Source organism: Alligator mississippiensis, chromosome 4, assembly GCF_030867095.1.
Source record: "Alligator mississippiensis isolate rAllMis1 chromosome 4, rAllMis1, whole genome shotgun sequence".
NCBI lineage: Eukaryota > Metazoa > Chordata > Crocodylia > Alligatoridae > Alligator > Alligator mississippiensis.
Genome location: NC_081827.1, coordinates 214966133 through 214990458, shown reverse-complemented (window position 1 = coordinate 214990458; position 24326 = coordinate 214966133). Strand labels below are relative to the sequence as shown.

The following is a 24326-nucleotide window of genomic DNA, read 5'->3' as shown; positions in this document are numbered from 1 at the left end:
ATAGAAGCAGAGATGAGTAGAAAATTGTTAGCTTTCCATTGTGTAGAGGTCTAAGGAAAAAGATGGATTACTATATAGAGATGAAAAAACACAGAAGCTTAAAACAGAATGAAACAAAAAGGAACAATAAGAGACTGAAAAGTAGGAGAAAAGAATGCAAGATCCTTGTGGGCAGTGACTTGGGTTAAGGAAACACTGGTGTTGGAAGGTAAATTTATTCGTCTTTATGTATATCTTAGAGGACTGGATGTATTTTTAAATATTAAATTTGTTATTTGGCAAGTTGGATTCATTAATAAATAAAGGTTAAAAAAAAAAGAAAAAAGTGAACCCAGCAGAGCTGGTTGTACCTTAGGTCCCCTCTACACATTACACTTCAGGTACCGTTAACCAGTTAATCACACCTTAAGAAGTTGTGACCCAGCTAAATGGTCAACAAATTTATGGTGTGATAAGCAATAAACTACAATGTTATTCCACAAAAAATATGTAGTAGCTTTGTAGCTTGTTCTAATCATGCAATCAATTGAACATATGGCCAGGTGCTTCCCTCTGGCTGGGAGCCCCATCAACTAAGCATTCCCAAGTCCTGCCCCCACTGTGAGCCTTGTCAACTGCAGGGCTCACAGGAGGGAGAAGGCTACTCAGTTACCCCACCCCTCCATGAGCCTTGCTGGCTGCAGGGCTCCCAGTGGGGGGGCAGTGTCATCAGCTGTGGGGCTCATAGTGATGGCAGCCTTCTCCCCACTGCCCTTTGTGAGCCCTGCAGCCCCCAGTACCAGCTCCACAGACAAGGGGAGAAATGCTGCCCCTGTTACGAGCTGTCAGTTGCAGGATTCACAGCCACTGGAACCAGTGCAGGGGGATCCTCTGATCCCAGACTCCCCTGCACCAGTGATAAGGCACAATGGGATCTGATGTACAATCCCAGAATTGTGCCTACTGCCATGCACACGTGGCAGAGCAGGAGGCAAGACTGTGTGGATTGCTCATTAGATCCCATTGTGCCTTGACTTGCACATGTAGAGGAGCCCACAGAGACACCATTAGACACACAATCATGTTGAAGCAACATAAAGGAAAAGCAGCAAAAGACTGCCTTGGGTGAACAATGAGTTCTGTGAGTTGAAACCTAAAAAGAAGTTTCACAAAAAGTAGAAATTTATCCAAATTACTAAGAACAGGTACACAAGTGAAGCATGGGCATGCAGAGAGAAGAATCAGGAAGACCAAGGCACAAACAGATACAGCTATCACAGGACATAAAAGGCAACAAAAATATGCTGTTAGTATGTTTTAAGTAACAGGAAAGACTGAGGAAAATGTAGGTCCCCCAGCAAAGGGAAAGAGAAATCTAATAATGGATATAATACCTGTTTACAAAAGTGTTCAATTTTCACAAAAAAAGGTCAACTCTGAGAAAAGCAGTTAACAGATAGGTCAGGGGAAGAGATCGCCAGAACAGTGTACGGAAAGAGCAAGTTGGAGATTACTCAGAGAACTAGGTGTTTTCCAGTCAGCAGTGCCAGAAAAGATTGATCTTGGAGTACGTGAAGAATTGGCTGAGGTAACTGCAGAACTGTTGATTGGAAAAGGGCAAATATATCGGGTCCAGGTATTCATACACCTATCAATCTGGCTTTAATATCTGGAAAGATCATGAAGCATTTCAGGAATAAAGGAATCTGCTATGCACCAAGAGTAGTTTTCAACGTTTTGGGCTGCATACTCCTTTACCTACAAAAACATTACTGTTCATAGCCTCTATACCCAACATCTCTGAATGTTCATTCTTAGGAAGAATGTCAACAGCATGGCAGTAGCATTAATCACTACACATTGACCAAACAGCAGCACCACCACCATTACTAAAATTTAGGTATGTACCCCTTGGCATAGCACTACATGTGGGGGTTGGGGGTACATATATCCCAGTTTGAAAATAACTCATTTGGACATTAACAAAACGTTCAAGAACAACCAGAGTGGAATTGGCAAGAACAGGTCGTGCTTAAACAGCCAAATTCCTTCTATGAGAAAATGGATTATGTGTATAGGAAAGCCAATGGATGAGATCTCAATTTTAGCAAGGCTTCAACTATTTGTCTTTCACACCAACTCATTAGCAAACTTAAAAATACAGTCTAGCTAAAAATACTGTAGGACAGATGCATAATTAAGCACGACAACCCAACTAAGAGTAGTCATCAATGGCTCAATGTCCAACTGGGAGGAGGTATCACGCGGAGTTGCACATAATGGAAGGTATGGGCTGCTCAATATCTTCATTAATGGTTTGAAAGATAGAATTCAGTGTGCACTTAGTAAATTTCCAGGCATGTTAGAGGATAGGATTAGGATTCAAAATGACTTTGATAAATGACCTTAGGCACTGTACTTCAGGAAAGACGTGTACAAATTGAAAAGATCCCAGTGGAGAGCAACAAAAATTATTAGAGGCCTAGAAAACATGACTTAAAAAGAAAGATTGGAGCAACTGAGATTTTTAAGTCTTCAAATACAAAAAGGATCACTATAAAGAGGAGGGTGATCAACTGTTCTCTGTGCCCACAAGGAACAGGACAAGAAACAACCCTCCCTTTAGATTACAACAAGAGAAACTTGAACTGTTAGGAACAACTTTCTTAGTACGAAAGTGGTACTTAAAGCACTGGGACAAAGCTACCTGGAGATGCTGCAGGAGATGCTCCATTCTTTGAATTCTAAAAGCAGGGGAACTCAACCTCCAGTTCACGGAATTATGTCATCTAGCCCACAACGCTCCCCACAGGTCTGGAAATTTGGTGGCAGGAAAGTAGTGACACCACTCACATACTGACAAATCCCTGGACTCACAGGGAACCACAGTTTTCTCTTTTCCCTGCATGCCCAATCCAGCACCCACAGTGCCCTCTCTGGCCAGTCCAGGATGAGAGCTGCAGACGGCACTTGCTCTGGCCAGCCTGAAATGTGAGCCACCTGCAGCACACTCCCAGACTAGCCAGAAGAGGCACTGGATCCAGCATGAGCAGAGGGGTAAGAGGCAAGCTTTGTGGGTTCCCAGCATGCCAGTTCTAATGCCTGCTCCAGCTGCTCCAGGCCCTGCACTACACATGACACCTGCCCCCGGTCAACTGGAGCAGACACCGTGTGGCTTGTCCCCTAATCAAACCAGAGTGCAGCACAGTCCTGGACCAGCTAGAGCAGGCACTGGAGGGTGCAGGCACTGGAGGCACTGGACCAGCTGGAGCAGGTGCTGGAGGGTGGCAGTCCATGGACACGATACAGCTCATGGGTCTTACCCCACACCATACATCTAGTCCATGGACCCGTCCTACGCCACTCATCTGAGGCCAGATAAGTTTGACAGCCCTGTGCTAGCATACAAAAAAAGCTGTTGTTTCACAACTGGGAAACAACACTGGGACCTCCATTTGCTATTGTAACCCGGGTGGTACTCCAAGAGGTATCCCCTCTCTAACTGAAGGGATCAAAGCAGGTGCACAAGCGCTGTGGGAGTTGTAGGGACTCTCCTCCCCCTATAGAGCAGAGCCAGACCACCAAGGGGGACTTAACCATATACCTTTTAATGAGGGAACAATACTAGGAACATAGCCAGTATAAACCGTGGGGGTATAGGTACAATGCCCTGAAGGGGCAGGATTCAACAAAGGTTAGACACTTATGATCATAGACATATTCACCCAGTTGACAAAAGACAGGGTTAACCAAAATGTAAAACACAAACAGCAGAACAAACAATACTGGTTGGTATTACTGGAAATAAAAAAGGCACCAAAATACAAAATGTCAAATATCAAGGAATATAGGGCCTAGGTACCTGGAGGGGGAGGAAGGGGGAAAACACAATGGCCCCTTTCCACTGCAAGAAGAATTTCTCCCTGTTAGCTCACTCACCCCAAGTCACCACAGCTAGGATTTGAACTCAGATCTCCCATGTGACAGGCAGAAACTCCACCACACAGCCACCAGTGCAGTAACTACTTCAAGCTGCTAGGGGGTCTTGACCTTCCCGGAGCCCTGGGCTCACGTCATGCTGCCTGGCCTCTGATTGGAGGAGCTGGAAGCAAAGCTGGGAACCTCTCAGGTCGCTGCTCAAATCCTTGCTGGAGCAGGGAAGCCTCTCCTGCTGGTCACAGCCTCTCATAAGGGATCCTGGAGCCCAGGGGGAGCCTCTCCTGCCGGCCGCACGCCATGTTGCTGAGGACCCCAGTGCTGCCTGCAGGTCCCACTCCTTCAGGCTCTTCTGGGGCAACTGCTCCTGCCCCGCTGGCTCAGCTTTTTGCCAGCTCTTTGAATCTCCTTCCTCGTGGTCCCTCGCTGGTCTGTCCCGAGTCAGCCATGCTGCCCCTTTTATCCCCCTCCAGGTGACCCAAGGGGCCAATCAGGGGACATGGAGGGTGAGTATCTGGGGCCTGATTGGTGAGGAAAGGGAATCCCAGGTCCTCCAATCATCTTTTGCCCTTTCAAAACCCCTGGACTAGGTCACTATCAGCCAGCCCGTCACACTATTTTTACACTGGGACCTTCATTTGCTAAGCTACTCCCTGGAATGAATTGGACAAATACCAGGTCCCATTCATTTTAGAGACTATATGCTATTTTCCTCATTGTAAGAGCTCTGAAAGTTCATAATTCTGCACTTCAACTACTTTTAAGTTTGCATTGTTAATTCCTAAACAGGTTTCCTCCAACAAGTATCATGGTCACAGATTTCCAAGAGATAAAGCCATCCCATAATTTACATTTTTGCGCATCGCTACATCAAAAAAAACTCCAAAACAACAAAAACAAAATGCAGTCAACTTTTATGGAGATGGGAAGTCATCCAAAACAAGAATTGTTGTGCACTGTTTCTATGCAATTTTCTTACTACTTTCAATTTTTTTATTTATTTATTTATTTTTTACCAACTTCTTTTCCATCAGAAGTAACAATCATATACTAAAAGCCTCTTTCAACATGCATTTCTAAGAGGGTTTCAGAGTGTATTATTCTGTTAAATGCTGTTAAAACCAAAGCTTACTACGTTAATTTTCTCACATATACTTTTTAGTGCATTTGAAATCTGTTCCTTCCACTGAAGTCCCTTGAGACCTAATATGCTGCCCCCCCACCCCAGCCATTATGCAAAAAAACCCCACTTGTAATATGCATGCATTTACAACTGGCGTCACCTGTTTCATCATATTCTAAAAACTAAGCCTTCAGGATCCTCATGGATTTTGTTTTGCTTTTTAAAAAGTGGGAAAAATTAACAGAATCTGAACCATCCAATTAAAAAACATGCCAATCATCTATAATTAGATTACCTTAAAAAAAAGTCTCATTTCAGACATACTTATCTAATGTATATGAAATAGTGCTTTTTGTGTTCAACATTGTGCAATATGCAAAAGTCAGTCAATGTATTAATACTCATATTTTACATTAGGTTATGGATAAAGGTAAACCACCTGGAATGCTAACCATGGAGCAAATAAATCAAACCAAACATGCCAAAAATAATCTACAGGGCTTACTATTATGATGTAGCATTTATCCAAACTCATTGATAATCACAAATATTACCCATGTTATTAATTTTGTGTCAATATTGCAAGCATTACCATGCAAGCTGAGGGGTGAGGGGAGGGAGAACCCACATTTTAAAAAACGACTCGGCTCTAGGAATTATGCAATAATCTGAACTTTTATTTTAAAAGAGGAATTTCTCATCTCAAAGATACAGAGAAGTGCCAGCTTTACTAAGCAACGCCCCACCCTCCTCCCCAACACACACAGCCACTTTTTAATGTCATGATTTTAGGCCTTGATTATGATTAGTTAGGGGTGATAAAGAAAGCAAGAAAGGGAACACTCATTCATTTTTAACCATTTAGTCTGTCTGTACTGTAGCACATTGAAATGCTAGGAAAACTATTAAATATTTAGGGACTCGCTTCTAGGCATTAAGCTGAATGAGTGAAACCCACTTAGTTCACGAGGAAAAGAGCTCCTACAAAAGTTAGTAAGATAAATCTTTTGTCTACTGTAGATTTTCTCTCCTTACAATTCTGAGCTAGAAATGTACTGGTCCTTACTCTACCTAATTAGCCTTTCTGGAAGCATGCCAGAAGCATCCTCTGTCTAAATAGAGAATTCATACTGTGACAGGTTGGTGGAGGAAAGAGAAGTACGTTATAGAAACTAGATGCGTTATCTGTTTTAAAATCCAAGCAAAAACAAACTTCTACACAAACATCTGGATCCAAATCAAAATAATGCCAGACAGTATGTCTCAATTAATTTTGGAAAGGCTCATTCAAGAAGAAAACAGGAAATTCGGCATCCATATGCCCCTTAAATATTTGGCATCAGAAGTAGTTGTCTCCAAGTTCTAAAATGTGACTCCATATACACTCATACAGCAATCTGAGAGAAAGCTTTCTGAAAAAGAAAAATCTTATTATCTGTTATCTTTGAAGCATTCAACTGCCAGCAGCAGCTGGACTCTGTTCTTATGGGCAGAGCGATGGTGGGGGGTGGAAAATAATAGAACTGTGAATAAGTATACCCGAAGGACAAAGCTGCGAGTACAAAATTCTGATTTAACAGGGAAAGCCATACAGTTCCAAGGGAACCCAAGATCCTGGAAGGAGACAAATACTGGGATAACTTACCACCCATAAACTGCTTCTAAATCCATTCCCACAGCCAATGAGGAGATGCACCCAGCCTGCAAATTGTAAAGACTGAACGTGGCACACAGCCTTAGAAAGGGCAAGGCACTGCTGATTAGATCACTGCTAGCTTTTGCTTATGGTTTCTCTAGATTTAAATCTTCAGTGAAAGACATGTGACACCACTTACAAATTTATATTTTAGCCCTTCCCTGTTTTGCAGAATCAGGGCCTACAGTATGAAAAGTAAAAAAAAAAAAAAAATCCCAATAGGAAGATGCTGATCTGAGCTTCAGTTACTGGTATAACATCGCCTAAAAATAATAATAAAATAGGAAAAACTGGTTCTTACAGACTTGAAGGGTAAAGAAGAGAAAAGACAAAGATGCAGTTACAAGGTATGTTATGATAAATCGACCACTACCTAGTCTCACATCTCAAAAATTATTTTCTTCTCTACAAGCTGCAACAGCAACTTTAAAACCTCCTGCTTTCCGAAGTCACCAGAAAAGTTCATGCTGCAAAGTATCATTCATACAAGTCCCCTAGACTGATTTACAGAAGGGAGATCCTGTACAAGTTAAAAAGTATTCCTGAAAAGTCCTTAAAATTATGCAATTATCTTATATGGTTAAATAATTAAAATACAACTAGCTCCTAGAGGTTTCCTCTGCAAAAGAGAATGTCCAAGGATTGGGGGGGAGGGGGGAGAAAGCCAAATCCTGAATTAGTTTGTTATCCTAGACTTAGCAATATAGAAGCTCTATTTCTCCCAGCCACAGTCTACAAGCAGGCTAAATTAAAGAACTTCTCCAGGAAAGCTAAATAACAAGGGATAAGTTTTTTAAAAGAACTACAGCTCATTTTTCAAATGGCACCAAAACACAAAGAAAGACTGTGATGTTTATCATTAGGCACATTTTTACTGCTCTTATTTCAGTTTGGAAGTAAGCATTTTAAAACAATCAGAGCTGCACAGGCACGCACGGAGTATTTTCAAAGTCTTTCACATGTTAAAGCAGAGCTGCAAAGACTGGAGCAGGCTAACCACATGTCACCAGAAACAAAGATAACACTGCTGCTGCACTGACACCAAAGTCTCCAGCTAATGCTCCACTACTGAGCTTTAGTTACAAAGCAACTCCAACTAGTTCATATCTCTAGAATTTGCTTTGCTATAACTTGATTCTGCTGTGGGAGGACACTAGTAATGAATGCCCTCACATTAACTGCCAAAATAACTCCAAAGGTTTTGTTGTTGCTGCTGCTGCATTTTTGTTTTTTCTAGTCTCAAGTTAAAAGGAAAATAAAAGCACCATCTTAACTGACTTCTCCAGAAGTTGTTTTAAGCCAATATTATAAGACCATTTGGATGAAGAAAAATGACCAGGCATGTTAAAACATCAATATGTATTTGCTTTTAATTTGACATATGCAATCCATTTTCTTTTCAAGCTCTGGAGGGGTAGAAGTTAAGAGGGCACATCTTACAATTTAATGGCGCTGTTGGAGGGAAATAGAACTTGTTTAGAACTATAACATTAGGAAAGCAAGCTCATGACAACTTGTGGATCACCATTCCTAGATCATAGTACATTTCACAACATAAAGCCCTGTACTTTTATGACCTATTAAAAACAACAATATATGTTTCTGCTACTAGCTTAAAGCATACAAGCTGATTGCTTGCAGCTACTGTGATGATTGATTTTATTTGCGCAAGCTAAAATGCAACATTCAACATTGATTCTGACTTTAGAGATCATATATGAATCTATTATAAATAAAGCTCCACACAACTGAGCAAGTGCTTCTGCCATAGGAAAGGCATGGCTGTGTTCAAACTAGACTGCTTACTACCTTTGCTCTCTCACCACTTCTAAACTCTGCCCCCTTTAGGTATAACATATAGCTCAGGGGTGGCCAGAGTTACTCACCCTGGGAGCCACATCCAATCCTCCACGGAAGTTCAAGAGTGGGATGGGGGGGGGGGGACAGCGGGTGCCGAGTGACCCGCAGTGGAACTGGTAGAGGGCTGATGGGGGAGTGCCGAGCGACCTGGAGCCGCTCCAACTTCCCCCACGGGGAGCGTGCCCCAGGGTAAGCAGCACAGCTGCAGCCTCCGCCCTGGCAGCCTGGCACCTGAGCCAGCAGTCCCAGGAGAAGTGGACAGGGCTTCGTCCAATTTCAGGTGCGCCGCATATACTGTGCTGACAAGCCAGATACAGCTCCCAAGCTGTGGTCTGGCTACCTCTGATATAGCTCATATGCCTGTTTCAATATTATACCAGCTTTTCAAGACACCTTCAGCTCCCACCAACACAATTTCTGATCAGAAAGCCTGGGAGGCATCAGTGATCTACAGAATACTGAGGAGTAATTAGACTAATACAATGATTCATCAGTTCTTGTTAATCATAAAACAAGATTTGATGCTAGCTTCTCAAGCTGTGGGGCTTTCAGAAACCTGACTAGTAAAGTCAGAGCAAATGCCTAGGGATCCCAGGTTGAAATGTTAACTCCTCTGATGTAACAAAATGAATTTTCCAACCAATTAGTGAATCATAATTTATGCTTTTCATAATGGCTTCTTTTGGAAGATTCCTGAAAATTGTCACTGGTAACGCCTTTTGAATGTTTCCAGTTTTGTTAGAGAAACACAGAGAACCTTCCAGATCTTCCATCTTTATTACACGTGTTAATATAACAAAAGTATGTTGGGGAAGATTAAAATACAATTACTTTCTGAATAATCCAGAAATTAATCTAGGGGGTACATGTACTCTACTAACACATATTAGGTAAATGCATACTTCACTTAGCTGAATAACAAAATACCATTTCTAATGTTACCTATTGCTTACATTGTAAAAAACATTGATAATCTGCGTATAAGTCCCTGCCATCTTTCAGCCTCATCGTCTACTTTATAATTTAACTGTACATTTTTTAAACTGCATAATTGGTGAAACGGACACCTGGACATCAATTTAAAGGCTTCTCAAGCACCCCTAAACTAAGTAAGTCAGAGGTGGGCAATTATTTTTGGTGCAGGGCTGCTTACCCATTTTTGGCAGGCTGTTGAGGGCCACATGGGTAGCCATGCCCCTTTGTCAGGTGCCCCACACCCTGGTCACCATCTTGAGACCAATGTCCCAGGGCCAGCACCAGTGGGGCCCAGAGTGGGGGTCTGTGGAGCCAGGCTGGGCTGCACCAGCAGGGAGGGGGGATCTGGCCCGGCTCCATAGAGCCCCTGCCAGCCAGGACCCCGTGCTCCTGCCACCCTGCTCTGGGCCCCACCAGCACTGGCCCTGGGACACTGATGCAGGCCTTGTGCTCCCACTGGCTTCCCCGCCCGCTCACACCCAGTACCCTCCAGCCCCGTGGTACAGGTGGGGGGCAGCACACAGCCCCTACCCCCTGCTCGCCAGCAGGGAAGAAGCTGGTGCTGAGCATGGGGAAACGTGGCCCTTTGCCTGCCCCATAGCTGGTGCCCCGCACTGCAGGCACTCGCAGCCCACGCGGGGCTATCCAGAGCAGGCACAGGCAGCCTCACATGGGCTGTAGGTGGCTGTAGTGCGGGGCGCTGGCCATCAGGTGGGCGAGCGGCCACTTTTCCCCACGCTCAGCACCAACTTGTAACCCGCCCCCGCTGCCAGCCTGGCAATGGGACCGGGTTACAACCTAGTGCTGAGCATGGTGGGGGGGAAGCTTTTCTCCATGCAGGGAAGGAGCCCAGTGAAAAACTGAGCGTGGGGGGGGAAGCGGCCCCTCCCCCACCCCATGGCCGGTGCCCCACGCTGCAGGCACTCACAGCCTGCATGGGGCATCTGGAGCAGGCACAGGCAGCCCCATGTGGGCTGCAAGCAGCTGCAGTGTGAGGCACCAGGCGTAGAGGGGCCGCTTCCCCCCCGCGCACTCCTTCCCTGCCCGGGGTCTTTCTCCCCGGCCCCCCGCTTACCTGAGCTTCCCGCACCAGGGACAGCCATGTGCTTCCAGCCCACAAACCCCGCCTAGGGTTTCCAGCTGGGGGGCGGGGCAGGGCAGACCCCGCTGTTGTGGGAGCCCGCAGGGCTTCCCCTGGCTCCTACTGCCCTTGGTTCCTGTAATTTTTGACAGGAACCAAGGGCAGAGAAATATTAATTTTCTACATTTTTTTAGGGGCCCTGTGGGCCAGATACAATGGCCCTGTGGGCCGCATCCAGCCCACGAGCCAGATTGTGCCCACCCCTGGAGTAGGTCACAGCAGTTTCAAGGGGGCTTATCAGAAGCATATCAAACAAAGGAACATTAGTAAGGTATAAAAAGCTTAGCCAAGGCCCTTCCTGTAGTTAGTTAACAATGTTTATGTTGAGTTAAAGTCCCTGTTCCAAATAAATAAAGTCTTTCTTCAGGCCTGAAGGCATGTACTTAATGAACTTCACTGTACCTTAGTCAGTGTAGCTCCCAGAAGCTTAAAAGAGCATATATTTCAGAGAACATCCAATTATCTTCTCTACCTTTATTGCCCTTGCTCCTACCTCAACAGACCCTCTTACATACACCATGCCACCTGCATTTCTCCCAGGAGAGAATCCCCATGTTCAGCCCCCGCTGTATATACAGTAGCAGTGTGCTCACCAGGAACCTAGCTGTAGAGGAAGAGAGAAATGTCTGGCAGGAAGCAGAGACAGGCTACTGTAGATCAAGCTCTTTGATCTACATCCCTGCTACCTTAGCAGCCACATCATATAATCTCATTCATAGACAGTAGCCCCAGCTCTGGGTGTTGGGGAGAAGGACACGAAAAGACGACTGCTTTCTCTAGGTATCTAAAGCTCTAACTTCCCCAGGTCCCCAGCAGAATGGCTCCTCTTCAAGTACATCTTTTCCCCTGTGGAGTCAAGTCAGATCAGATTTCAGAGGTACAGAACCTCAAAGTCAGGAAGTCTTTGGGAATGACTGAGAAGAGAAAGTAGGAGCTGTCCAAATACAAAGAGAGGTTGCACAGCAGTTTGACAAAAAGAAAGAAGCTGTAGCATGCACTTCTGCACCTATTAGCAAGCAATGCTATGCAGCACCAGTTAAATATACAGTGTGTTCCATACATTCCATATGCCTTTAAACTCCAGTTTATCAAACTAGTTTTAAACTAAAAGGTTTTATTCATCTGTTACATACGTTACTATTGATATGTAATTTTTAAATTTATTTATTTTTAGCTACTTTCAACATCTCTTCAGAGAAAGGAGAAATCATGTAGCTAAAATTCAAACAAAATCTGAAATTGAGGGGTAAATAAAAATATTTGGAATTCTCTTGCACCCCCATAAAAATAAGTCAATGTTGCTAAGCAACAACAAATTTAACTACTATGTCACTAAAACAGCCACACACGAGCCCTAAGAAGCAACAAAAACTAAGACCTGGTCTATACTAGACAGTTTTACAGACATAACTATTCTAGGTTAAAAAAAAAAAACTCTAAACAAAGTATTAATTAACTGTCAAGGCCAGACTAGGTCAAGCAGCTAGAACTCTTACACAATTATATCACAGTCTTCATGGATAAAAACAGCTTTATCACTATCACTTCAACTCTGACTCATGAATTTTAGGTCCCTACACATTAAGTAATTTCTCAAAATTTGAAAATTTAAATGTTAGTCATCCTCACCTGACAGTCTGTCTAATGACAGACTATCTTAGCAAATAATTGTTTCCTGATAAACATGTTGAATATCTAGCTTAATAGGAATGTTTGACTATCAAGTTATTTGTGTTGATTTCAACTCATGCTGATTAGTAGCATTATATGCACATACACATTAAATGCAAAGTTTTGTTTAATGGTGCTGTGTTATTTTGAACAGTACTTGTGGTGGGTCAAAATTAAGATAATTAGCTATTTAGTTCATACTGAAACTTTCTTTTGACAGAAAAACTAAATACTGCATAAATACTAGTTCTCAAATAATGCAGTAATTGAACTCAGGTCTCTTGCAGGAGCTAGTATCAAAAACTAACTAGGCCTCAAGTGTTGTGGTGTAACGTTATCCTGATGGGCAGACAGAGTGGTTAGTATTTCATTGTGCCCATTACAACCCATTTCAAAAAAGAGCCCTTTGAGTATTTTAAATTTAAATGATTATGCACTTGTGTTTATCCAAAATTTTCTAAGCATTCTACTTGTTACTGAGACTTTACCCTCTAAGTGTAAGAAGGATAATACAGATGCTATTACAATTTAACTACAGAAAGGCTTTTTCTTTTTCTACTAAAAACAAACACCTACAGAATCCAGTCCTTTAGCACCACTGGCTTCCACCAGTGAGCTAGAGGATGATCTCACAGACAGTAAGAACTAAGGAGTGTTTATTCTTTCACGGCTTAAACAAAAAACAGCAAAACCAAAAACACTTACCATTAACAATACAGATGCAGTATACACTGTCCTGTGAAAGGGAGTAGAGACAGAGGGAAAAAAAGATCCTCAAACACTCACCCCGGCCCATACATACACCCTTACCACCCAAATACTAATAAAAACAATTTTTAAAAACTTCAAATTCAGACATTAAAGGGAACAGATTGCTCCAAAGCCATGAGAAAAATTAATATTATTCAACTGAACTATAACTATAAAGCCAAATGCATGCAACTCTGCTATACTGACAATCTAATGCAGTGGTTCCCAACCTTGGGGTTGCGACCCCATTCAGGGTTCCAATGATAATTAAAAAAAAAAAAAAAAATGCGGTTCTAAAGACACTTCACAGTGTTGACCGATTATGAATAGGCTTCTTCCTTATAGATATGTAACTCTTGCACATGGCAGTTATTCATCCACACACAACAGTTGCAGCCCCGATGCAAGGTGCTTGTACATTACAGGAAGCCGACGTAAAAATCAGTATGTTGATACTGACTGGCTGAAATATGTTTTACATGACAAAGAAATCTAACGTGGATGCTCTTCTCCAAAGTTTCTGCTTTGAGCTCTAGCAGTAAAACTAATGACAAGATGAGAATAAGAAACGAAAGGAGTTCAAGAGACAAGTGGAAATTTGATGAATCTGTCTTCATTGATCTTGTCTGCATTATTTTGGGGTTACAAAAAGTTTCCAATGTTTAAATGGGGTCATGCTGAGAAAGAGGTTGGGTAGCCCTGGTCTAACAGGACTCTAGTTTACAAATTATTATTGAGCTTGAGGACAGTAAAGGGATATTACACAGGAGTCTTAATCTTCAAGTAAGAGGACATTTAAAAATGACCTGTATTAAGTATGAAGAGAATTCATCATCTAGATGCAACCCTTTAGAGTAATTATTTTTTCACATCAGGCAGAGAGGAAGAGCTTTATACCAGATCCTGCCTACAAACTTTGGTTACAATCACGCTACTACTTCTGTCATCTATCCATGACTGCCAAAGCACTTTACAGGAGTCGGCTGCCTGTCTTGCACATCCGGAAGGTAGAAAAGTATTAGTCCCTAACTTAGAAATGGAAAAAGACAAACCACACGCTTAATTCTTTCAAAAGCAGTCAAAATTCTTTCAAAAGAAGTCTTCTCAAAATTATCATATTTCTTAGTCTTTATTAACATCCAGCCATTTCAGGTCAACTCTAGCATGATTTTTATATGATTCTTCACCTGCTAACTCATTTAACTGATTTAGCATATCCTTAAAAACAATCAATTTAAGATGCGAATTTCCCTTTGTTTGAGAGGCAAATACAACACAGTTTATAAATAAGTTTATAAATCCTGCTGGATTTCACTCTCCAACACAGGACGTCTAGGGCTCACACCAAGGCTAAAGCCCTTGACTTCAGAAGGGCCAACTTCAATGAGCTTAGGAGACTAGTGGGGGAGGCACTAATGGCCCAGAAGGTAGAGGAGATGGGAGTCCATGAGGGATGGTTGTACCTTAAAGGGGCGATCCTCCAGGCCCAAAGGATAACAGTCCCTGAGAGAAGCAAGGTGGGGGGTAAGAGTGTTCAGAAACCCGCTGGCTCAGCAAGGGCATTCAGTAATGCCTGAGGACTAAAAGGGAGGCATACAACCAGTGGAAGGGAGGAGCTATCACCAAGGAGGAGTACTCCTCCTTGACCCAGGAGTGTAGGAGGGCTATTAGGAAGGCCAAAGCAGAGATGGAACTCAGGCTAGCGTCCAGGATTAAGGACACAAAAAGTCCTTTTTCAAGTACATTGGGAGCAAGAAGAGGGCACCAGGCAATGTAGGGCCCCTGCAAGACACAAATGGTGATCTGGTGGCCACGCCAGACAAGGAAGCTGATATTTTTAACAGTTTCTTTGCCTCTGTTTTCTTGAACAGGGACTGATCCCTCCTGCCAGAGGTAGGGACAATCTTGGGGATAGCTCTATCAAGCCTTCAGTCAGTGCAGATGTAGTTAGGGATCTTCTGGAAGGGCTAGACATTTTTAAATCTGCAGGTCCAGATGCCTTCCACCCAACGGCATTAAGGGAGCTGGCAGGGTTCATCATGGAGCCTTTGGCCTGGCTGTATGAGCGTTCGTGATCATCTAGCCAGGTGCCGGGGGATTGGAAACTGGCTAATGTGGTCCCAACTTTTAAGAAGGGGAGTAAGGAGGACCCAAGTAATTATAGGCCTGTAAGCCTCACCTCGGTGCTCGGGAAGCTCTTGGAGAGGATCATCAAGGAGCACATCTGTGGGGGGCCTGCTCAGGGGCAATCAGCATGGGTTCACCAAAGGCAGGTCCTGCCAAACCAACCTGATTGCCTTTTATGACCAAGTAACTAAATCCTTGGATAATGGTGTCACTGAGGGCGTAGTCTTTCTAGACTTTAAGAAGGCCTTTGACACTGTCTTTCACCCCATCCTCATCAATAAATTAAGCGATTGCGGCATTGATGCCTGCACAGTTGGATGGGTAAAAAATTGGCTGATGTGGCGCACCCAGAGAGTAGTAGTGGACGGGTTGTACTCAACCTGGCGAGATGTGAGCAGTGGGGTCCCCCAGGGCTCAGTCCTCGGGCCCGCACTGTTTAACATCTTCATCAGCAACTTGGACGAGGAGATGGAAAGCACGCTGTCCAAGTTTGCTGATGACACTAAGATGTGGGGCAAGGTGGACACACTTGAAAGGAGAGAGGCTACAACTAGATTTAGACAGACTACGAAAGTGGGCAGACGAGAATAGGATGGGGTTCAACGTAGACAATGCAGGGTGCTGCGCCTTGGGAGAAGGAATCCACAGCATACATACAGGCTGGGGAGTTCCTTTCTTGAAAGCACAGAGGTGGAAAGGGCTCGAGTCATTATTGACTCCAAGATGAACATGAGCCACCAACGCCAGACCGCAGCCAGCGAGACCAGCCATACCTTGTCATGCATCCAAAGGTGCATCTCAAGCTGGTCCAGAGAGGTGATACTCCCCCTCTACGTGACTTTGGTCAGACCGCAGTTGGAGTGCTGCGTCCAGTACTGGGCACCGCACTTCAAAAGGGATGTGGCCAGCCTGGAGAGGGTTCAGAGGAGGGCCACCCACTTGGTGAGAGGGCAGCAGGACAGGCCCTACGAGGAGAGACTGAAGGACCTGAACCTGTTCAGCCTCAGCAAGAGGAGGCTGAGGGGGGACCTGGTGGCTGCTTACAAGCTCATCAGGGGAGATCATCAGCAAATAGGCAGAGCTCTTTTCTCCCCAGCACCACCTGGGGTGACAAGGAACAATGGTCATAAGCTGATGGAGAATAGGTTTAGGTTAGAGATCAGAAGGCAATATGTCACGGCGGGGTCCTCGCGGAGGGCCGTGATCTCCTTGAGGCCCTCTCACTGCGCTACTCCGGCCCGAGGGCACCCTCCATTCTCGCCCGCCACGTCTTGATGTAATATGTAATAGGGAGGCTGCCTTGTGTTTCCTCGGGCCTGTCAGCTCCTGGACCCCTCGTGGGTCTCCCCGCACAATGGGCGCTACCCAAGCGCCCTAGCCTTATGGGCTATGCGTGGCTCCTACCAGCCCCTAATACCACGCCCCAAGCCTCGCAGATGTAAAGGTCTTTACACCCGCTTCCCTCCTCTCTAATGTGGCCCACTCTGGGCTCCCTCTCTCATGCCCAGCCTCTTGCTGGGACTCTCATCTGGCCCACTCTGGGCTTCCCCTGCCAGTGTGGTTCCGCTTCGGGACTTTCTAGCGGGCCTCCGGTCCTATGGGCCGACCGCACGGACACCCTCCCTGACTCTGGCTCCCTGCGCTGCTACTCCCTGTCCTCTCAGGGGCAACCGCAGCGCACTGCCTTGTTATGAGGGGTATTGCCGCACTAGCCTGCGGCCGGGCTCGCTATGCCCGTGCGCCCACGCTGGACTACTCAATAAAACCCAATGGCGTTCCCCCTCTCTGGGGCTCGCCGCGCCCGCACTGGGCTACTCAATAACATACAAGGGCGTTCCCCCTCTCTGGGGCTCGCTGCGCCCACACTGGGCTATTCAATAACGTACAAGGGCGTTCCCCCTCTCTGGGGCTCGCTGCGCCCACACTGGGCTACTCAATAATGTACAAGGGCGTTCCCCCTCTCTGGGGCTCGCCGTGCCCACACTGGGCTCCTCAGTAATACCGCCCCCTTTCCTGGGGCTGGGGGCTATGTTCCCCCACCCGCAATACGGGGTCTAGGTCCCCGTCTGCAACCTACGGGTCGCGCCCGCGACCCACTGGCCGCGCTCCTCGCCGCCAGTTGCTCACGCACTGGCGTGCGAGTAATTGAGGCCTCCTTCAACCCCTACAGCCTCGCCCAAGCCTCTGGGTGTAATAACACAACGCAAAACCACAAGCCCCTAGGCTGTAACACAAATGCAAGCCGCCTGGCCATAACTCCTCATCATAGCTCAAGCCTCCAGGGCTATCATGAGCTGTACTTGCGACTTAGGCTCCTTCCCATATCTCGGCCGAGGGAGCTCCTGCCTCTCCGGCTGCTGGCAGAGAACTGCCAGCCTGGTCTCAGCCCTGAGCTTTATAAGGGCCAGGCCCTGCCCCTTACAGGCAGCTGGCTCTGCTTAGTTGCTCCGGCAACCCACAGCTGTGCTCATTGCCTGAGCAACCCTCAGCTGGGCTCGTTATGTCCAGCCAGGGCACGCTCCCTCCCTCCCTGGCAGTTTCTCCTCCATAGGAGCAGGGGCACCGAGGTGCCCTGCAACACAATATTTTACAGTTAGGGTGGCCAAAATCTGGAACCAATTTCCCAGGGAAGTGGTCCTTGCCCCTACCTTGGACAAATTCAAGAGGAGGTTGGATGATCACCTGTCTGGGGTTTTGTGAACCCAGCATTCATTCCTGCCTGTGGCAGGGGGTCAGGCTAGATGATCTGATCAGGTCCCTCCTGACCCTAGCTACTATGAAACTATGAAACTATAAAACTATAACTGTATCTCAGAGGCATTTTAATTTCAGTTTCCTTGCTGAAAACTCAGAAATGGAAGGCCTAAACTGACAAATTCCTATTAAAAGTAATATTCCCAGAAGTAATAGTTGCATCTCAAGCCTTGGTTGCATCAAAAAAATGTTCAAAATGAACTTGCAACAACATCTTCCAATATGACAAAACCCATTAAAGTTTGACTCCACAGGTCCCTGCTAAGCTCAAGTCTAGTCCCTTGCAATCACAAGCAAGATCAGATAACCCCTTTCAGAAAGGGGCCAACCTTCATTTTAAAAAGCACTTAGGTTTCTTGCCCTGTCCATTCCTACTAGAAAAAAAGTTCAAGAACCTCACTGCTCTGGGCTACGTACAGACAGTCAAAAAGCCTAAGGCTGAATTGATTCAGTCTTTGCAAGTTACTCTACACTGCAGACTGAACCAATAAACAAATGAGCAGATGATTACTTTTGATTGAAGAAATGCAGACACATGCCTGCAGTGGCTCAAGCCAGAAGCCTGGGAGTGCTAGAGCACACCTGCCAGCCACTGCCAAAAGGGAGGGAAGAAAGAAGCCCTCCAAGACTTTTTCCCCCCCTCCCTACTGGAGCAGAAGGGGCATTAGCCAGGCCCCAGCCCCATTAGCCAGGCCCCAGCCCATGCTCTGCTGGGGATGGCAGGCAGGGGGGGAGAGAAGGTAGGAGGGCTGCCAGGTTGAAGATAGGGTGGGTGGGGAAAAAGGTAGTGGCACTAAATTCATAAAAGCTTGAACAAGAAGAGTTATTTCTCTAGAGAACTATAAACTAAAGAACTATAAATACAGCTCCGCTATGTAGTCACTTCCTCTTCCTGCTGCCCCCCCAGTCTCTGGGATTTACAGTCCACAATCATAGCAGAAGAACTCTGCAGGGTTGCTCATCACTTCCTCTTCCTAATTCTAGGTGCCTCTGGGATTTGTAGTCCACAGTCACAGCCAGCACTAAGTAAGCAAGGCAGGGCAGCACCGTACTCAGGGGAAGGGAAGTTTAACCCACCTCTCCAGCCCCACACCCCAGCCAGGGCTTACCAGCGGGGTGGGGAGCAGTGGGCCAGCCCTCACTGCTCTGGCTAGGGAGCGGAGCGGCGGGGCCAACCCTGCTTTCTGGAGCGGACAGCACAGTCCAGCCTAGGGGACTGTGATTTAACTTGAACCAGGATGCGGTCTGGGACAGAAGTATCATAAACCAGTTTAGCCTAAATCAGTTAAGTGTAATACTCCAACCAGGTGCATCTTAAACCAGTTTGAGTCATTTTGAAAATGGTTTACGTGCACTAATGTATTATTCTGTCACAGGTTTAACATAGTTTCTTATCACTTAAACTGGTTTATGTGCAACTTCTGTCCCCAGCCCTGATGTGTGATGCAGTCTTCTAACGTCCTGCCAGACCTAGCCATTGGCAGCTTAAACCAGCAGTTCTCAACTTTTTTTGAGTCAAGGCACCCGCTGGATAGATTTGAAGTACCTCTGGATTGACTCAAGACACCTCTTAAAAAATGCCAACTCTTAGTTTTCACTCTTTTTTGACTGCAGAAAAATAGAGCAGTTTTTCTGTTGCAAAGAACTGAGAAAGACCACAACTATGGATTTATATTTGAAATCTCTGGGTTTATCTTGGGAATCACATTGATAAGCACTGCAAACATTGTGTGGCACCCTTGAAAGTATCTCAAGGAACCCCAGGGTGCCAAGCTACCCTGGCTGAGAATGACTGGTTTAAACCATCAGTTATTGTACCAATATTCAGCTAAAGGACAACCAGCTTTTCTCCCCTTCCAGTGTTTACCCACAATGTATTTATAGACAGCAAACAAAGCTATTCCCTCCTGCCCTGCATTTCTGCATTCCAGGTTTCAACTTCTGAGAAACATCCACCCCTGGAAATCTTTCTAGAGGGAGCATACAGGCAGTCCCCAGCCTGGAGAAGTGCAGGGAGTATTGCCCTGCTGCTTCACTCCCCTCATGGATCGGACTGAAAGGGGAGCATAAAAGCACTCACTCTTCTGAGAGAGTTTCTTCCATACTGACACCTGGAAGATCTTTCTTCTGGAAAAAGTATGTTTCCCCTAGAAGAAATTAAAAAAATGCTTGCATGGTCATAGTTTCTACTATAGGAGCAGCAATTCTCCTGGTAAAAACCTAATGCCTGTATGTAACCTGCAAGTGCAAAAGAGAAAAGAGTTGCAAAATCCTGGACTGTATTACTTTCCGAGGAATACGAAGAAGTTCTACAAAAGCAACCCACGTTAAGTTAGTTTAAAAATGTAAACATTTACCCTGGAACTGCAAAATTACATAAAGATTTTTTTTTGGCCAATAACAGCAGCTGATTATTTACCAGCCCTATCAGCCAATACTGATCCGATTGCCAATATGCAGCCAGGCAGCATGGAGAGCAGCGTCCAGCTGGTAAGTCTGTTGAGGAAGAGGGAAGGGGACTAGATCGAGGCCCCCGCAGTGGGGGTAGAAGTGGGGCTGGGGCAGGTGCTGCCCCGCTGAGGTGGGTCAGAGTGCAGGATGGAGCCAGCACTCACCCAGGAGGTATGGAGGGGTGGGGGGGAGCGGGCAGCTCCCACCACTGCGCACACCCCCAGGAGAGGGACACAGGGAGCATGTGGGCCCCCAGATCTGTGCACGGGCCAAGGGCGGGATGCCGCTGCATGCTTGGGGCCGGAGCTGCTCCAGCTTTTTCCCAGTGGCTGCACTCAGGCTGGGCAGGGCAAGCAGCAGCAGTACTGGGAGAGGGGGTTACCGGGCGGCTAGAGCCACCCCAAAACTTGCTGTAGCCCTCCCTCCTAGCACTGCCACCGCCCACCCGCCCCGAGTGCACCCACCAGGAAGAGGCTGGAGCAGCCCCAGCTCCAAGCATACCATGGCAGCCCACCCTCACCCCACGCACAGATCCAAGGGAACATATGCCTTCCATGCCTCCCCTGGGGGTGGGCGCAGCAGCAGGAACCGCCCCCCCCACATGAACCACCAGCTCTGTCCCACACCCTGACCTACCCCAGCTGGGCAACGCCTGCTCCTGCCCCAGTCCTACTCCCTTCCTCACCACAGGGGTCTTGATCTGCCTCTATGCCCCTTCTGCCCCTCCCCTTCCCCCCCAACAGACTTACCAGCCGGTTGCTACTCTCCAAGCTGCCGGCCTACACTCCTGGCCGCATACATGCTGCGGCTGCACTCATGTACACGGCATTTATCTGTGATATTATCAACCAAAAAAGACGAATGCCAATAATGTAAATTTTCCTTTTATTGGTGCCGATATGGACCAATATACTGATATACCTCTAGTTATTAATGTTATATTATTATAAAATTATATATTAATATTTAAAGATTGGCATGGAATCCACGTACAGACAATGGAAGTGTCAGAAGTCATTTTTATTGTTTAAACAAGTAGCTTCGGTCATAGCAGTCCCTTGTCACTTATGGCAAAAAAAAAAGGAGAAGAAAAAGAAAGAAATTAGCAATATACGAAACTTCAGTTGAAAGACCTATTTTGCTCAGCATGGTATTTTTATATTTGTCTAGTATGAAGTATTACTCATTGCATTTAGAGTAGAGAAGTCATTGTAACTAACCGAAACTTGGTAAAACGCTCCTATGAACTTGTTGATACTCAGCACAGGGTAGGAGGTGCTCAGGACCTGACTGGATGAGGTCCAATAGAGTCCAAACTTGAGTTCCTTGCTGGGAAGCCACCCTGATAACGTATTTACTAATCATATTGTAGCTCAATACCACCCAGTCAGTTAGCAGGGAGGTCTGTCTATAAGCAGTATCATCTCTACAGAAAAAAAGAAAGTGCATCCTTGCAATTGTGAATGTTTTTAAAAAAATCTAGAATTTTAAACTTCTGAAAGCTCTATAAAAGTGCAGAAAAGGATGATAACCATTCTTTAAAAAGCATGCTGCAGATTCCAGTGGTAACACAGATAAGAATTATTTTAACATTCTCTACAGCAGCATTTCTCGACCCATGGGTCACAAGAATATATGAAAGGGTGATGAACAAACTTTAAAAATGGATTTTCCTTTCAAAGAGAAAACCATGAGAAACAGTGGCTTTCCCTTGCAGGATGGCAGAGTTCCAGCCTGCTAGGGGCTACTTGGGGCCCCCCATGGCCAAACACTGGGGGGGGTGCACTGGGGCCCAGGGGTGGGAGGCAGCAGGTCAGGAGTGCAGGGCACTGGGTCATCGATGTTTAGAAATGGGTCCCAGTACAGAAAAGGTTGAGAAGCACTGCTTTAAGGCTTTTTCTGTGCCATAGGCTTTGCTCCTTTAGCTATACCAGCAAATCCTGGCATTGGAAATGCAGCCTATACCAGCAAAATAAAAAGTTCTTACTCTAGGCTAGATAAGACCCATTCGCAAAGCGAAGTAAACTATATCCAGGCAAAATGAGTTGTTTTGCCAGCATAACTGCAGAAACCCCAGCAGAGATGTGGTGGAGAGCTCTCCTAGCGAGGGGCCTCCCTTCTCCTAGTAACACACCTGCACTGGCAGAACTTTTACGGCTAGACCAAGCCTCAGACTTGTCCAGTCACTAGAATAAAGCAGGAAAGGGAGTGGGCGTTTTAAACCAAGCACTGGCAAAACTTGCAAAGGAAAAAATTTTATTCTTCTCAAGACTTGGTTTCAAACGATGGGAAATAAACAGCTTCAGGACCCAGCGCTCACTATTTACAACGCAAATCGATAGCGCATAGTTATGGCTGTCATGCGTTTGACGAGCAGCCATCGGTTTCCAATATTAAAGATAACCCAGGGCAGCACAAGGCTCCAGAAATTTGGGAGCCGAGCGGATCGTGGCCTAACTCAGGAACAGCGCGTGCCGTCCTGGGTCCGGCCTCGGACTCCTGCAGCCTTGGTGTGGGCTGTGCACAGAAAAGCAAGAGGTTCCCTGCGGGTGGGGAGGGCCGGGGCCGGGGCCCCCCATCCCAGACCCGAGGAGCCCGAGCGCTGCACCGCGCCCGGCTCTTCCCGCCTGGCCGGCCAGGCAGCTCCGAGGCGAGGGGGCAGGGCGCCGCCCGCACCGCGTGTGGGGAGCCGGGCGGGTGACAGGAGGAAGGCGGCTTTCGCCGAGGAGAAGGAAATCGCCACCACAGCGGCAGCGGCGCCGGCGGCGCGGAGCCTCACCCGCCTCCCAGCCCCCGCCGCGGAAAATGCAGAGTAATCGGCGCGGCTCCGAGAGCGGCCGCGTGCCGGGCGCCAGGCAGCGGGGCCGGGCCGGGCCGGGCCGGGCCGGGCCGGGCAGCAGGGAAGGGCATAAGTTAATAATGCCGGGGCCGGGGCTACACTGAGCCGCCGCCCCCCGCGCCCGGCGGCACCAGCCCCCGATAAACTTTGCCGCCGCCGCAGCGGCAGGGCCGGGCGCAGCCGCCGCAAGGAGCGGAGAGAAAACGCCGGTAGGCCCCGGCGGCGCATCCCGCCCGCAGCATCCCCGCCCCGGCCCCGGCACTGACCGATCACCTCCTGCAGCTCGTAGGCGTCCCGGCAGATGGGCCAGGCGGGGGCCTGGGCGGCCGGAGCGGCGGCGGCAGCGGCGGGGGCCGGCGCCGAGGTCGGGGCCGGGGCCGGAACAGGCGCGGGCTGGGTCGGCTGGACGTGCACGGGCGAGTCGCTCAGCTCCGCCATGATGCTACCGGAGTGCACGGGCACCCGCGACCTCCTTCAAACTTCCCTTCCAGCGGCACGGCACGGCACCGCTCCCCGCCCCGCCCCCTGCCAGCAGCCGCCGCGCGGCGGAGGAAGGAGGCAGGGCAGCCGGGGGCAGAGGAGGGAGCAGCCGCAGCAGCCGGCACTGAGCACGAGCCCCGCCAGCCAGTGCATCGCGCCGGGGCGGGGCCCATGCTGCTGCTGCTGCTGCTGCCCTCCGTGCCCTGGGCTCTCGGAGCTGCTCCCGGCTCCTGCGGCCTGCTCGTACCCCCGCACCCCGGCTGGACGCTCGCCCGCGTGTGTCGCTGCGGCCGGGGGTGGCTCTGCCTCCACAAGCAGCCGCGCTCCCTGCCCGGCCCCGGGACACCAGCGGACCCGCAGGAGGTGGGGTGCACGCCTAGGCCTGACTTGCCTGATTAGCGGGGTGTTTTCCCCCTGAAGAGATGTTTAAATAACGTAAAGTCTCTTCTACTGTGTTTTGCTTAGGATTGGGGGAGTTTAAATACACGGAAGAGAAGCAAAAGTTAAGCGTGTAGCTGAGGTTTTGGTTCCACCATGGCCAAGT

General features: G+C 47.3%; 1 protein-coding gene across 5 annotated transcripts in view; it reads right to left on the bottom strand.

The window, feature by feature from the left end:
• STK39 (serine/threonine kinase 39) overlaps positions 1–23821 on the bottom strand; it is a 211122-nt gene extending 187301 nt beyond the window's left edge. For 4 of the 5 annotated variants that reach the window (XM_019480504.2, XM_059727307.1, XM_059727308.1 and 1 more), the window contains exon 1: positions 23569–23821. In XM_019480504.2, coding sequence (XP_019336049.2) covers positions 23569–23740 — 172 coding nt within the window. In that variant the 5' untranslated portion in view covers positions 23741–23821. The remainder of the gene's footprint in view (positions 1–23568) is intronic. The other variant, XM_059727310.1, reaches the window with a different exon arrangement.
• Between the last annotated feature and the right edge of the window lie 505 nt (positions 23822–24326).